The sequence below is a fragment of the Papaver somniferum genome, chromosome 8, assembly GCF_003573695.1.
Source record: "Papaver somniferum cultivar HN1 chromosome 8, ASM357369v1, whole genome shotgun sequence".
NCBI lineage: Eukaryota > Viridiplantae > Streptophyta > Magnoliopsida > Ranunculales > Papaveraceae > Papaver > Papaver somniferum.
In genome coordinates, this window is record NC_039365.1 from 21706347 (window position 1) to 21722548 (window position 16202).

Consider the following 16202-nt stretch of genomic DNA (forward strand, 5'->3'; position numbering starts at 1 on the left):
AACAAGGTATTTGGGGAATTTACTCTCATGCATGTTATGTACGATGATATGTTTGATTACTATTCTTTATAATGGTGAAGCATATTAGTGGTTACTTTAGAGTTATTTATTTCCATTGGGCACCATTTTGGGATGATGTGCTCACTAGTTCCCACTTCGGTTTCAGTAGTCAGAAGAAATGGTGCGCATGAAGATATCTGTTTTCATAGCTTAAAGATTTACTGAATCTAGAGATATTTTGTATCTTTATTATTATATTCTTTCTATGTGCTGTAAAACAACACATCATTATATTCATATCCTATGAGAGGTTTTCATTTATTAGAATCAGAGAGTTTTGGGTTGTTTTAATTTAATTTATGTAATTATGATTCTTAAGATCGATAATCTAGATTTGATGCTTCAATTAGGTTGCAATCCTTTTAGCTATGCATGTTATTAGTTTTGGGTGTCAGAAGGTGGTACCATAGCTTACTATTAGATCTTACATGGGAAATGATAGATAATTAGATAAGTTTATAACCGGGTGGGGTTGTAAGATAAATCTTAATCATTAAAAACAATCAAGAACAAAAAATTTATGAATTGATTTGGTTGATTTGCTTGTTTTTTGTTTTATGTGTGTATATTATTTTATAAACTATAGGTTGAAACCAATTACATTATAGTTCAGAAATTTCAATAGAGAACTAGTGATTTATTAGTCTCAATTATTTAACACTTAGCAATCCAGCATTGGAGAATAATGAGGCTTGTAGTACTTATGTGTTCTTTGATACTTCTTACGTAGGTAGGCATTGTCAGGAATCATGGACCTAGACACGGGAAATGCAAAATATGACTTAATTGGCAGCCTAAAGTTATGCTTCTCAACCAATATGACAACACCAGCTTGCCCTGATATAAAAACAGTAGATCTTTAAACCAAGGAATATAATTAAATGCTCATATTTTCTAGTTTCCAAGACTACTCTTATATTAACTTGGTAATAAACATATATCATATAGTATAGTGCTTCAACCATCAATTTAGAAAGACAGGAATTCAAAAAAGAACAATTTAAAAAGACTACTGTTATTTTCAGCTTCTAGAAAACAGAACACTGTGAACATATTCTTCAAAAAAAAAAACAATAAGAATAGACTTGAAACAGGTTTTAGCATAACGTTCAATAATTTGCGTGTCTATTCAATATACGCAAAAATTCTAAGAAAATTAAATTAAAAAAAAAACTTGCAATATAACTTAAATAGGAGAAAATGACCTACATGAAAACATATCATATTGTTGTTTTTTTCCATGTGTCTGTTACAAACTGTTTAAATTCATCGTAACAATCACAATCACCAATTTCTCCTTCAAGAATGAAGGTTTTCAGCGGTATGATGTTTTCCACTTGCGCGTGCAGATGATACTCAATGCAAGGGTAATGAATATCAACATAATCAGCTTCAGGAAAAAAGTTATCATGATCATAACCACCAACGTGGGGCTTAGTGTCTTGGGTTATCCCCATCATCTTAGCCTCAAAAATATCCCGATTTTGCTCGATAAAAAAGCAGTTTCCTTTTACCACGTTATGATATTTCATTTGCAAGTTGTAGAATTTAAGACATTCCCCGTATAACCAATACAATATCACCTGATCAGATAACTTGATTATACATGTAGGATATGTACTAATATTAGTACCAAAATTCCAGTCAATGTGGAAGGGATCTCATAATTCATCTTTACAATCCTCGTTCATTCTATCATCGAAAGCCCCCTCCTATACCCATATTTTCTTGAACTTGTCCTTCAATACATACAAATTAAATGAACCTTAAAATGATAATAACAAAATCTAGTAGTGTTTATTGTTAGATCATTGCTCGGTTGAACCCACCAAGTGTTGGTATGTCAAGTTTGGTTCATATTTTAGTATCAAAACCCAATCAGAGTCACTTGATTAAATATACTAGATACAACTTCATTTATATTAGAATAGAAAGTCTAGGAATGTTAATACATACAAGTATTACCTTGAAGACCTAAAGATCGTGAAGACGTATCGAAACCAATGGAAGTATTATGATTTTAATCTTTTCTGATTGAAAACTAATTTAATTCTGATCTTAGTTTGTCGTGTCAAAGCATAAGGTACGACTTTTGTGTTAGTTAATCGTTTATCCTGTTAAGAAAAGTTTGATTTAATTCCCAATATTTTGCTTCACGAAATATGGTGCAATTGATATATTTTCATTATGATTGTATGGATTGGTTATTGTGTTTCAATTGCTCAGCTTAAGAAAAACTATGTCAATTCTATTTTTGACTTTTTGAATTGGTATCTTTTTTGTTGTTTGGTACCAAGTGTTTTTGCTTAACGAAATAGGGATCATATGTTTTAGTCTCTTGGATTCCTGATAAGAGTAACTAAGTTGAATCTGTTCCTAGTTCAGGCTTGTCAAATATAAGATTCGTTTATTCAAGCCTAGTCGATTCCTTGATAAGAAAAACTAGTTAACTAACCTAGTTTTTGTCTTATCTAAAAGAAGGTCTAAGTTATTCTATGAATAATTAGAACCTGATAAGAGAAATTGAGTTAATTCTGATCTTTTTTGAGTCTTATCGAATAATGTGATTTGAAAATGCGGGGGTCTAACAACCACACCCAACAATTCGTTTGCAATTTGAGAGGACTTACTACAATACACTTTCTAGAGAATCAACTAGACAGTCAGACCCAATCTAGAGTAAAGTATATCAAAGAGCTTAATATCTCTAACTCTTAATTCAATCCGCAATCAGCAAATAGAAACTTACGAGCCTGATTGAATATAAGAGGAGTTACTTGAACGGTACCAAAGACCAATTTTCAAGTATCAATTAATGTAAATCAAAAACCAAAGGTTGGATATTCTAATTGATTGATCTTAACGCACAACCTGTGATATTTCAATTATATAACACAATATAATGCGGAAAATAAATAACACAGAAACCAGAATTTTGTTAACGAGGAAACCGTAAATGCAGAAAAACCCCGGGACCTAGTCCAGATTGAACACCATATTGTATTAAGCCGCTACAGACTTTGGCCTACTACCAATTAACTTCGGACTGGACTGTAGTTGAACCCTAATAAATCTCACACTGATTCAAGGTACATTTGTGTTCCTTACGTCTCTGATCCCAGCAGGATACTACGCACTTGATTCCCTTAGTTGATCTCACCCACAACCAAGAGTTGTTACGACCCAAAGTCGAAGACTTGATAAACAAATCTGTCTCACACAGAAAATTCTATAGATTGAATAAATATGTCTCCCACAGAAATACCCAAGAGTTTTTGTTCTGTATTTTGATAAATCAAGGTGAACAAGAACCAATTGATAAACCGGACTTATATTCCCGAAGAACGGCCTAGTATTATCAATCACCTCACAATAATCTTAATCGACTAGCGAAACAAGATACTTTGGAATCACAAACGGTGAGACGAAGATGTTTGTGATTAATTTTATCTTTCCTATCGGAGAAATTAATCTCGAGTCAATTATTTCAATACGATAGAATCGGGCAAGATCATAAAATGCAACTACAAAGAAAATAGTTGGTAACACGCGACCACAATCCCAATGAAGTCTTTGAAGTCGTTAACCTACAAGGTCTCGATAGAAACCTAAGGTTAAAGGAGAATTGACTCTAGTTATGCAACTAGTAACACACATGAGGTGTGGGGATTATGTTTCCCAGTTGCTAGAGTTCTCCTTTGTATAGTTTTCAAATCAGGGTTTGCAATCCAAGTTACCTTGGTAACAAAGCATTAAATATTCACCGTTAGATGAAAAACCTGATTCAACCAAGCTAATATCTTTCGACCGTTAGATAGAACTTAACTTGCTACACACAAATGAAATGTACCCTCATTTGGGTTTATGTAACCGTACCCAAACGTATACACCATGTTGGTTCACAAATAGTTAACCGAGGTTAGCCATATGATTACTCAACCTTATTCATCTTAACCATAACTAGTTCAAATGACTCAAATGAAACTAGTTAAGGAGTTGTTCAATTGCTATATTCTCATAGAATTATACAAGACCACAATTGAAGCAAAATCAGTTTGATTCACTCGAATCAATCATGAACATTATAGCCACGGTTTGGAAAGATTGCATTCCTTATTATATAAATGTTTATGTTCATGTTTAAAATCGGTTTTAGAACTTTGACCTTCAAGTATGCAAACGTGTACAAATACTTGAAATACCCGGACTAAGATTGGGTTACGCCAGTATGCAAACGGGTACGCGAACTTCAAATCCCAGCAGAAATTCTCGGACGTGAACCTATACGCCAATACGCAAACGGGTACACATACTTAGGTTCTCGGATTTCTCAAACCAACAGGTACGCAAACGGGTGCACATACTATGGTTCCCGGACATGGATTACATATGTGCAAAAGTGCACAACATGACATATCCAATAATGGTTAAGTGTTCCAAGCTCTTATTTCAATCGTTGAAACTTTCTTAGAGGATGAAAATAGTCGTTTTCACACACTATTAGTATCAAAGCAATTTTCAAGTTATTGAAATAATCATTACGAAACATTCCAAGACAACACCAAATGATTGTATCACACAACCCATGTAAGATGTTACTCGGAAATTTTCACATGATATAAGATGAACTTGGTCGAAGCGAAAGCTTTCCAACACATATTTCGAGAAATATGTAAGCGAGATAAACTCAGCTCGAAATCTCAAATGTGTATATAGAAAACTATATCGTAATACGACTTATGTCTCAATATAGGAGATAGAGTAGAAATAGACTTTCAAAGTGATAAATGAGTTTAAGTCTCCACATACATTTTGTCGATGAAGTTCCAGAAGCTCCCCTTAGTAGTTCTTCGTCTTCAAATGATGAACGCCGTGAAAACTAAGCTCAACTACACAATCTATGTCCTAGTCCGAGACATCTATAAATAGACTAGTAATCAAGACTTATAGTTTTGATCACTAACATTGACAAACATGCTTGAGATAGCAACGCATGCGAGTTCGACCGAGTAGTGCTCTAATACGATTGTACATGCATAATAGGTTCGGTTGTAACTAAGTAATATTGGTTGATCAATCAGACTAAGGGAAAATTGCTTCAAGCAATTGTATCCTTGATAACATACTAAAGCAAAGATTACTTAGATAGTTTCGGTTTTAGTGGTGGTTATCTTAAATGGTATGTGAAACCTTCGTGCTTAACTCTTATAGGTTGTACAAGTCTTATGGATTTGTAAGACCCTTTTGGTTTGCTCTTATGTTTATTCGTTTCTTTGTCATTTTTGTGACAAAAAGGAGGAGAAATATATAGAATAAATAAGTGACTTATGATCACTAGAAAATGATATATGTGCTTAAATCGTTATATTTTACGAAAAAGTAAAGCACAGATTAAGGAGAAGAAACATCATTCACCTCATAGTCCAATAGATCAATGCCACGTACTTTGATTTCCTCAAGTTCAGAACCTTTTTGGATGGGAAGATAGGTGTAACGCGAAGTATCTTAACAAAGTAAGTATAGCTTCTAATTGGCTATTTCTTCAATGGGTGCAACATTGAGCACCGTGTCTTCTTTAAGACGATAGTACATCTCGTTTTGATGCACCTGTGAAACACCAAATTCTCACCTTCCACCGAAACATCAAATTCAAAGTCAGAGTTTAAACTTTTAATAAAACCAAACTGACATTAACAGTCCATCACTGTTAATTCTCATTCCTTCCCAAGCACTATGATGCCCCGTTTCCTATTCCTTATTTGTAGTGAAAAATTCAAATTGGCAACCACTATGGTCTCCTATATCCCTATAAAAATAGAGAAATTTCTTCCCTTCCCTATTAGGTGAATTACATTTGATCCGGGTAGTAGAGAAGAAAAATGAGACGGATATTCAGTTTCCGTCAAAATTTCTGCTTTACGGAAATTCAATATCCGTAAAGCAGTTGAAACGGATACTGAGTTTCCGTAACATATTTGACGGTAACTGAGTTCCCGTATTTAGTTTTTTTAATTTTACCTTAAAACTTTCTTTTTTCATTCCTTTTTTTTACTTAAACCTTTTTTTTACCTGTTATATCTCCCTTTTTACTTTAAATTATCTTTATTTACCTAAACAAATATATTTCAACAGGAAAAAAAATTAGGAGATAAAAAACGAAAATTCAGTTTCTGTATAACACTATCACACAATAACTGAGTTTTCGTATCATGTAAAAAAGGGATAAAAAAGCACCATAATGGAGCTGCCTTGTGACCTGCATCCCTTCCCTTTATCTGAGTGATAGGGAAGGGAAACCATATTGCTTGGCGTTAGTTTAAACTCGTAGGTCTAGGTAGTAGGCCTTTCAGTCAGCTAGCTGCTTCCGGCTTTTTTTTTTGGTGTTTAGCAGGCACATGGTACTGGTTACCTCTAACGTGTTGTTGTGGTTCCGAATATCACTTTCTCTTAAAATCTCACTTCGAAAGCAACGTAGGGCTTGTTTGGATACCGGACATCGAGGTCTTGCATAGAGCGTGTGTGTTACAGGTTTACTTTGCAAAATCCAAACAAGAATTTTGTTTTAAAATGTCACTGTCTCCTCATGGGTCCAACGGAGATAGATATGTCGTGGATGAGACAGGAGGACTGACCAAAAAAACTCAAATATAAGAATATTTTATCGGTCAAATATCAGTTGCAAAATTTTCATCAAGGCAATTTACAAATTTTGAAGATTTTCCTAGTCGATAAAAGAGAATGGTATACCGATCAGGCTGTAGGGAACCCATAAGAACTAGATCCCTGAAGGCCAACAGATACACCAACCGAGCAAATTTATTTGCCAGTTTTACAGACAACGGACTTTTCTGGGAAGACAAGCAACAACTGCTAAAGAACACAAAATTAGAAATATCTGAAAATGACATCAAATAAACAAGGGTTCCAACCAAGCTTCGTCTAGACCATTCAGCTACAAATTGAATGTTACATATCTAGAGACAACCATTTAAGAAAGAAAAAACAAAACTCAGCTATCACAAGTTCAGCTACAAATGGGTGCCACTTGTCTAGCTGATTTTGTAAGCTGAAACCAACCCTGGGCTTTCAAACAGATTTACATCTTCACTTACTAAGCGGCCAAATATTTCATTTACTTAAGCAGGCAATTACATTACCAACAAATTTTCTGAAACTGAAAGAAGTACGAGTAATACATATGATTCAAAATTCAAATTTTCTAAAACTGAAAGAAGTACGAGTAATACATATGATTCAAAATTCTATGCAAGTCGTCTAATAAGCAGATACACAATATCAGTTACCAGGTCATTTTTATTCACCAGAACTTCATGTGCTATTCCTCTTTTTGATTTCAATAATTTATTACTCCAATGCGCCACCACCTTGAGATTTCTGACGCTTCATGTTTTGATGGATGGGCTCTTTCACCTGCAACCACCATTATAACTGAATAAGTATGATTATAGAAATGAACGGAAAAAAGAATCAGGATTAATATGATTTTAATTAGTTAACACAAGTGCCTAGTAAAGACCTTACAAGTTACAACAAGGGAATTTAAGTTGGAAAGTAATATGCTAAACAATGAGGATTTTTATTAGATTGGGATAGAATATATACCATGCTAGTTTTCCTGCAGCGACTGGGACGACTACAGAAGGTATCATCACCCTCACGACAGTTAGTGAATACTCTCCCATCCACACCATTTCGCTTACCGCTCCCTGGTATACCACTCTCCCTTGACACGGCAGGCTGCATATCAAAACATAGGACACATAAAGTTAGAAAGGTGTTTGTATTAGAAGAGCTATAATATATAATCAAAACAGGAAACAGGCAGAGAAGGAGTTAAACCTCATTTCTGCGAATGGGTGTGTTGTTTCCAAGTTGCTCCTGAATTCTAGACGATCCATTCTGCTGAGTGTCAACTGATCTTTCTCGAGTTCTAGTAAGATCAGAACCAACAGAGTGGAGACCACCGCAGGTTGATATGTTTTGAGGTTCACTTATCTCCATTGCCTGGTTAATTCAAGAAAATACGTTATGAAATGTCTAATTAAACCACAGAATCAAGAACAAAGCAAAATCGTAATATGACTTATTATTACCGATAACTTGATCTCCAAAACATTCTTGACCTCAAGTAGCTTCTTGTCAGTCAATTCAGATCGAATGACACGTTTACCTGGGGAAAAGTACATACGATTATCATACTGAAACTTGCATTCTCAGTACTTAACTTTACAATTACATGCTTAATTGAGAAAACTGAGTAATCCTGGTTCAAGAAGTTGATTATGTTACCTAATCTTGGTTTGCTCTTGGCATCCACATATCCATCACAAGCCATCCTATCGAGCAGTTTACGCACAGTTGCCTGATTTGCCTCTCCTTCCAGCTTACTTTGAAGTTTAGATATTGTGACATAATCTAGAGGAAGGACATGATACAGAGCCTATATTTGAAATACAATAAGATTAGACATCACAGTAGAAGGACTAAGGTGAGGAAGGCTTGGGTTCTAAACTATGCCTAATCTAACTTGATAGATGAACTACTGAGTCACTATGACGAGGTGCCTTTGATTTACACAGAAAGCCAACTCACCTTCAAGTACAAGTAGTCCTCATCATTCCCTCGCTGAACTTCCTCATCAACTTGGTTCACTTGTACATCCATCTCTTCCTTCACGACAATCGCCTGATAGGGTTTCTCAGGTAGTTTGGTTAGTGATCACATAAGCTTTAGACAATGATGATGACCATGACAATTAGATATTGGAGGCAAATACGAACTGAAAGAGAATTAACCTTCAGCTTGCTGATGGAGTAAGAATCCTTTCCAGTTCTTGACAGTATATTTTGGTTTACAAGTTTATCCATGATTTCTGGGGAAATAAAAAGAATTAATGTTCTGAAATTGAAAGAAAACTGCTTTCTGCCAATGCTTCAACTGTACATACGGATTCAAGTTCTTTGCTCACCTTCAGTCAGAGCCTGCAAAATGAGAACAAGTTGAAACCCTTAAATTAGTCCTTTACACCAAATTACTGGAGAATCAGACAGAGAATTAACATTTTCTAACTTAGCGACCACATAGTGCACTTAGATGAGTTGATTCTACTACTTACCACTGATATGTCCGGGAAGCTAGAGAGAACATCAGTCAGTTCAACATTGTCAATGTGGCGAGAGCTAATCCAGTCTCTTACACGTGTTAACTGATGCTCGTCCTCTTCCGCATCCTGTGTATCATCTGTAATAGATTTAAACCATTAAGTCAAGGTGATTTTTTACTAAAGTTAAGCCACTGTAACTATATTAGGCCTTTGCTGTTAGTAATTCAAAACACCTAACCTACCTTCGTGATCCGTCATGCCATTGTTTTCACGTGATCGGGCTTTATCTGTCATCACAAGTATTAGGTTTTAAAGTGGCGAAGATGAAATGGAACAGGACAGGGATGAGGAAAAGCCTAAAATGGGAGATAATTACCTACAGGAGCTACAACGTACCCATCGTCATCATTTGCTGAATGGCTCATCTGACAAAACATTTCAGAGTTTTTAAATTCTATTCTCGAGCTTCAACCATGTTTCCCAACAATTTGAATGAAAATAGAGGCTGTAACATGACAAATAAGTTACGATATAAGTGTACCTCGCTATCTGAATCTGAAGGATCAGTTGTTGGTGTTGAACCAACACCCAAGCTGATTTCCTCATCATCTTCCATGTCATTGTTTTCATTTTGACATGGATCCAGAATGCTTTTGACCTGCAAAGTTCCAAACTTGATTACTCAAATTGAACTTGAAAGATCCAAAAAAAAAACCTCAGGTTTCACTCATGCACAATTCGGTATTACCAATTTACCTTGAGAGCTAGTACGAAATGTTTGCTATTAACATTTCCGATTTCCATTTTGAGAGGGTTCTTCAACCATGGATGGTTAGCTTCTTGTTCTGAGCAGCCTCTGAAGAATGGAGGCTCATACTCTATAGGCTGCAGGTTTTCCAAAATATAACTCGAACGTTAGAACAGTACTTCCATTCAAGAGTCAAAACATTTACAAACTATTAATCTAATGAACAAGTATATTGACAGTACAAATACTTTTGTTCATGCATCCAACACCCCTGGGGACAGACTCGGGATGAGAAGACAATACATAGAAGAGTCAGACGAAGATAATCAAGGGGAATTCAGTTTCAGAAGGAATCTGTAAAAATTTAGTTACAGCAGAACATAGATAATCTAGCCCATGCTTACCCCCTACCACACTTTTGTGCAGTTGTTTGCATATATTAGGCCACAAATTGTGTAATTTTACTTCAGTTGGACACTGACAACTGATAGGGTTCTACAATGGTGCAAATACGGACTAGAAGCAATATTTAGATAAAACCAGGTAAAAAACAAACAAAAAGAATCAACAGCAGATGTAAACAAGGCCAAGAAACTCACAGTCACATCCTCATAATAAAGAACCTTCATCAAGATTGTACGCTGAAAGATATAAGAAAAAATGAACTTACAGACATGCAACTTATTTGATCACCTAATAAAACTTCCATATGAAGATCTTAATGAATCTGCATACCTCTTCTGGCATACGGTCCAGCGTTCGCATCAATTGAACCAGAGTTCGGACCATTTTACAAGCAGAACTCCTGCCAAAACCAAGTAAAAAGTGTTTAAACACAGTCAGGCAGTCAGCAAACTAACCCACTGGATTTCAAACCATAAAGAGCAAAAAACAAAGCCAAAATCTAACAACCTCAAATGCTCGCTATTATACCTCATTTGGTTTGGTGTAATGTCTGTATTGCCATTAGACTTGAATGTTGCTCCTTGTTTCTTATTTCCAGTACGACTTATGTTCATCATCACCTCTTCACTGTCAGAATTCGAATAGCTAAATGAAACTGCACAACACAATCCATTCATGTATGAGTACAAACTTCATTTATCAATCTCCATCCAGAATTCAAAGCTACTTTAAGAGCACAGAATGTAAAATCCAACTCTAACTTATCAACGACAAAATATAGCTTATCAAATGCAAGAAGAAGTGAGATTTAACATACAAGCATATTCTTCTATCATAGGTCCATCAATAGCTTCAGATATGCAGAACAGAAGTGTCTTAAGGTATTTCTTCTGTAATGCATCATAAACACCTGAAAGACCACAAAAAAAAAGGTAATCTTTCTTGCAACTAAGGTATTTGTACAAATCTCTTGTGTGTGTTCTAAGTGACACCTTATACCTTTTTCCATCCAGTCAATAAGTCTTCTGGATTCAGCATCTATAGGCATGAGCTTCTTGATCTTCATCTCTATTACAAATCACGGTAACTAAGTTCATCACATACATTAAAAGACAAATTCAAATAGAAATAAAGTACTAAAAAAAATTATCCGTAAAGAAATTCTGAGAGTTTGAAGTAAATCTGACAAGAAGCTTTAATTTACCTAAAGCAGGAACTGATTTATCATTGAAGTAATTTTCAGGGAAAAGCCCTCTGATGTAGCTGATGTTGGATATCGCAATGCGAAGCAGGTTTCTCGTCTGTTTAGGGAGATTCAAATCAAAATTAATAAACAACAACAAAAAAACGGCTAGGTAATATCACCCTAAAATATCTAATATACAAGGAATTTGAGCAGAAAATCGATTAAAAAAAAATCGTCTTAGAATCAACGAAGCAATTCCTCGTAGATTTCTGTTTGATTTCACGGAAACCAAAAAGCGCTAAAAACCTAACTAGATCTGACGAAATAAAATTCCAATGATAATATCTTAAACATGGAGGAAAAAAACACTGTAATCACTTCACCGATTCTAGATCTTCAATCTTGATCTAAAATAATACTTAAGAATAACAAAAGTGGAACATATAATCATGTTTTCACAACGATTTCAGCTAGAAATACTTCATTTCTGAGAAATTAGTTCAGAGATCTAAGAAACTAGTTCAAGGAAACGAAGATAAATCGCAAAATATTACCAGTAATAGAGAATCCTGTTCTGTAATTTCTGCTTCCTTGAGTTTCTGTGCTACAACCTGAATCCAAAAGTAGATCAGAGATCGAATTAGCAGATCGATGATGAAGAAGAAGAAGAACTGAACAAAGATGAAGAAAAACACAGAAGAAAAGTTTCTAGGGTTTCACCATTTCTTAGGAAAAGTTTGAAATTCCAAATTCAAAATTTGAAATCTGAAATTTGTAGAGAGAGAAATGGCGGGATAAAACTGAGAGAAAGTGTTGCTTCACTGCTATTTATAGACAAAAGTAAAATGAAAATGAAAATTTCGTGAATCAGTCGGTATTGTAGGTTCAGAATACACGTGACACTCACTCGAGTGAAGATTGGGGAGATCGGGAGGTGGGACCTTTGAGTTCGCCAGCTCAGCTGATCAAGTAAGCTTCAAAGAAGCAGGATTACTTGACGTCTGACGGAAAGGCATAACCGACCGCCTCCACAGGCGCCAATGAGTGGAAGCGTATAACTAGATGCAAGTTTTAGTCCATTTAGTAAAAATTAGTCCCAAAAGGTTTTGCCGCGTGTGGTTCCTGATAAAATCATGCCTCTTTGCAGGTTTATACAATTGCACATTTGCACTTGACAGTATGGTGATAGTTTTACTCCCTAGAAAACGAATTGGATTATATTGAACTTCAATTTGGCTTCCTATTAGTAGTTTAGTACTTTGTTTGGCAGTGATATAGTCAATTTATGGCACTCAAACATCACTGTCAAATAAATGTATCAAATTGGTAACTGTCAAAGTCAAACTAACCAGGGTCAATACAAAACTGGGATTGATGCTAGGCGCCCATGCCAGATGAACTTTGGGACTCTGCCTGACAAGCTAAACCTCCTCCTGGGATTCAGAAAATCTTTTATTAGACATGGTCATCAAGTTTTGACACTTGATACACCCTTGACAAACTGAAATAGCCAAATAGGTACTTTCTGTTTTTTACTTCTGGTGGAAACATTCAATAATTTTGCAGAAAAAAAACAAAAAACTTTTACCTACACAATCTGTATAATTTTTGGTAAAAAAAACTCAGCATCTGAAGTGTAACTTGCTTAGCAGACAATTGAAATGGCTGCTGCTATCTGCTATAATAACAGACAATTGACTTTATTACTAAATAACACAGAAATGCATCTTAACCATGACAACACCAACTTGCCGAGATTTAAACACAGTAGATCCCGAAAGTAAGGAATATGATTAGAGATGATTCCTCCCTTTAACACATTATGACTGAGTATCATAATTTTCAGTTTCCAAGACTACTCTTACGTTTGTAAATAAACACATTCCATATAGTAATATTGCTTCAACCTTCAAGTTAGAAGGACAGAAATTCTATAAGTTGAGCTCCCAGAAAGCAGAACAATGTGAACATTTTCTTCAAAATAACTAATCAAAACAGGTTTTGCCATACCATCTAGTAACTTTCATTGTCTTTTCAATTTACGCAAAAATCCTAATGAAATAAAAATAACCTGCGATATAACTTAAATAGGAGAAAACGACCTACATGAGAACATACCATATTGCTGTTTTTCTTCCTGTGTCCGTTACAAACTGTTGAAATTCATCGTAACATTCGAATTCACCAACTTCTCCTCCTTCAGGAATGAAGGTTTTCAGCGAAATGATGTTTTCCACTTGCGCGTGCAGCTGATAATCAATGCGGGGGCAATGAATATCACCATAACCATCTACAGGAAAAAGGATATCAAGATCATAACCATCAATCTCAGGTTCTGTGTCTGGGGTGATCCCTACCATCTTAGCTTCAAAAATATCACGATTTTGCTCAATACAGGAGCGGTTTCCTTTCACCACGTTATAGTGTTTCATTCGCAAATTGTAGAATATAAGACATCCCCCGTCAAACCAATACAATATCACCTGATCAGAGAAACCGAGTATACATGTAGGATGGGTACTAATATTATTACCGAAACTGAAGTCAAAGTACCGACTGAAGGGATCTTGAAATTCATATTTGCATTCCTCCTTCAATCTAACATCGAAAGTCTCATCCTCTACCCATATTTGCTGGAACCTGTCCTTCAGTATATACAAATGAACCTTAAAACGAAAATAACGAAATTCAGTGTACTCATTGTCAGGAATTACTCTCTCAGTTATCATTATCTTCTCAGAACGCGCAACACAAGGATATCCTTTAAACTCCAGAAGATGATGACCAATCTCTAAACAATCATTCATATTCATTGCTGGGACCAGAGAAGTACATTCAGTTGGGAGTTGAATGAACTGAATTTTCTCATCATGAATGTCGAACAAGAGCAACATTTCAGTCTCATAACCATCATTAGCAGTATTGGTTATCCTCCATAAAAGATCACCTGCACAAATAGTGGCTGATCTATGAGTGTCTTTCCACATTCTTGTCACCATTTGACTTGGAAAAGGAGAACAACCTGGCGGTGGTGAGATTTCAGAAGTACTAATAACTATTTTTCTCCACGATGTAACTCCCAAAGTGACCACCATGCAAATAAAACCCTGACCACTATCTGCTGTTGAAGTGGTATAAATAACTACAACCTTATACTCTTGTGACGACGAATCAAACCCAAAACCATGACACAGATATTCTAATGATCCCCCTGCTCCCCCAATTTCAGGAGTTTAACAAGTGAAGATAAGGGTCTCACCCCGAACCAGATTAGTGATAAAAATCTCTTCAAAACCATCTGAACTCGGACGTTTAATATAAGTTAAACCATTACAATTACCTACTGGTTCAATCGAGTGTAGTGAATGTACTTGTGATAATAATTCAAAATTATAAAAATGATTATTATCATCATTATCCTTTTCTAAATTGAAAAAGTAGTTTCTTATCATATAAGCAGGATCCCCTTCGTTTGTCACATTAAGGAGATTAAAACATAATTTTCTATTATTCTCATGATGAACAAAGTGAGACATAGCAAATCCACTGTCATTTTCAATTGAATTGTACCATAACTTATTGACGGTATTCAATCCAGAGAGATCCCGAGCTGATAATCTGGTGGCAATATTTTCCAGTACCAATTCCTCAGGAAGATACGGAGGAGAAACATCATCTGTTTGGTTTTGTATGTGTCTTTTCTTCTGCCCTTCATCATTCATCACACTGTTCATCTTCTGAGTACTAAATCTTAACCTAAAGGTTTTCAGCAGATAGTTTATATATAGCTAACCTAATTCATAAGCTACCAGAAATTGCAGAGGAATATAATAAACGAGGGTTTATACAATCGGAAAAGAAACGAATGCCCTAAATTGAAAAATTAGGGCACAAAGGAAGCTTACTGTACCTTAATGAAACCCATTCCGAAGGATCAATCTTCAACTACAAAACAAAGGAAAAGTCTTGATCGTCTATAATCGAAGAGAAATTATTGCGGCAACGGGGATAAAAGAAGATTATATCTCGTGCGGATGAATTGGAGATGACATGAAATGAGAGTTGTACGGATTATGGACGCATGTTAGAGAGTTATAGCTCATGACAGGCTCAGTGGGCTGAGGTTAGTCACATGGTTTGGCATGTACGAGTCTGGCTTTTGCCTTCCCTATGTGTTGACCATAGACTGTTAAGGGACAACTTATAAATGGATTCTGTAGTTTTCTATTTTTCTAAGGTAAGAGGAAAAAATTATTAAAGAAATTACTGGCTTATTACAAATGTCAAATCCTTCTCCAGTTCATAAGTAATGATATCTAGAGAGGAATCCCAAACTAAAATAGAAAAGATCAGAATGGTTTAAGTTTACTCTAGCAAACTTAGCAAGATAGTCTACAGCTAAGTTGACAGTTCTTTTCTTATGACTACATTTCCATACTTGAAAGAACACTAGTTTATTAAAACAATCCGACATACTATTAGATGTAGTCCAACCAATTGTCTATAATCATTTCTCTAGTTTGACTTGAATTGATGGAAGCATTGAAAGAACTCCTGAAAGCAAATTATTCTAAACTCCCATTTCAATCATTGAAACATTCTTGGAAGACGGGAATAGCTGTCTCACACAAACTATTAGCTTCAAAGCAATTTTCAAGTGATCGAATGATCAATACGAA

At 35.3% G+C, this 16202-nt stretch overlaps 1 protein-coding gene across 5 annotated transcripts; it reads right to left on the reverse strand.

The window, feature by feature from the left end:
* Positions 1–7088: 7088 nt before the first annotated feature.
* Positions 7089–15580, reverse strand: LOC113304485 (meiosis-specific protein ASY1-like). Of its 5 annotated transcripts, none has more exons than XM_026553610.1 (22): positions 15434–15580; positions 13642–14470; positions 12078–12134; positions 11542–11638; positions 11337–11405; positions 11155–11247; positions 10866–10992; positions 10668–10737; positions 10532–10573; positions 9941–10069; positions 9726–9842; positions 9561–9609; positions 9427–9471; positions 9197–9321; positions 9050–9062; positions 8877–8953; positions 8674–8766; positions 8371–8521; positions 8175–8251; positions 7921–8085; positions 7684–7818; positions 7089–7491 (listed from the first exon to the last, which is right to left on the reverse strand). In XM_026553610.1, the coding sequence occupies exons 2-22, from the start codon at positions 13642–13644 to the stop codon at positions 7426–7428; spliced, it is 1800 nt and encodes a 599-aa protein (XP_026409395.1). In that variant the 5' UTR covers positions 13645–14470; positions 15434–15580; the 3' UTR covers positions 7089–7425. The 5 variants fall into 5 exon arrangements, with proteins under 5 accessions (XP_026409395.1, XP_026409396.1, XP_026409397.1 ...); XM_026553613.1 differs by adding an exon at positions 12873–12956 and having other exon boundaries at positions 7091–7491; positions 13642–15580; XM_026553611.1 differs by lacking the exons at positions 13642–14470; positions 15434–15580 and adding an exon at positions 12244–12385.
* Positions 15581–16202: the final 622 nt, after the last annotated feature.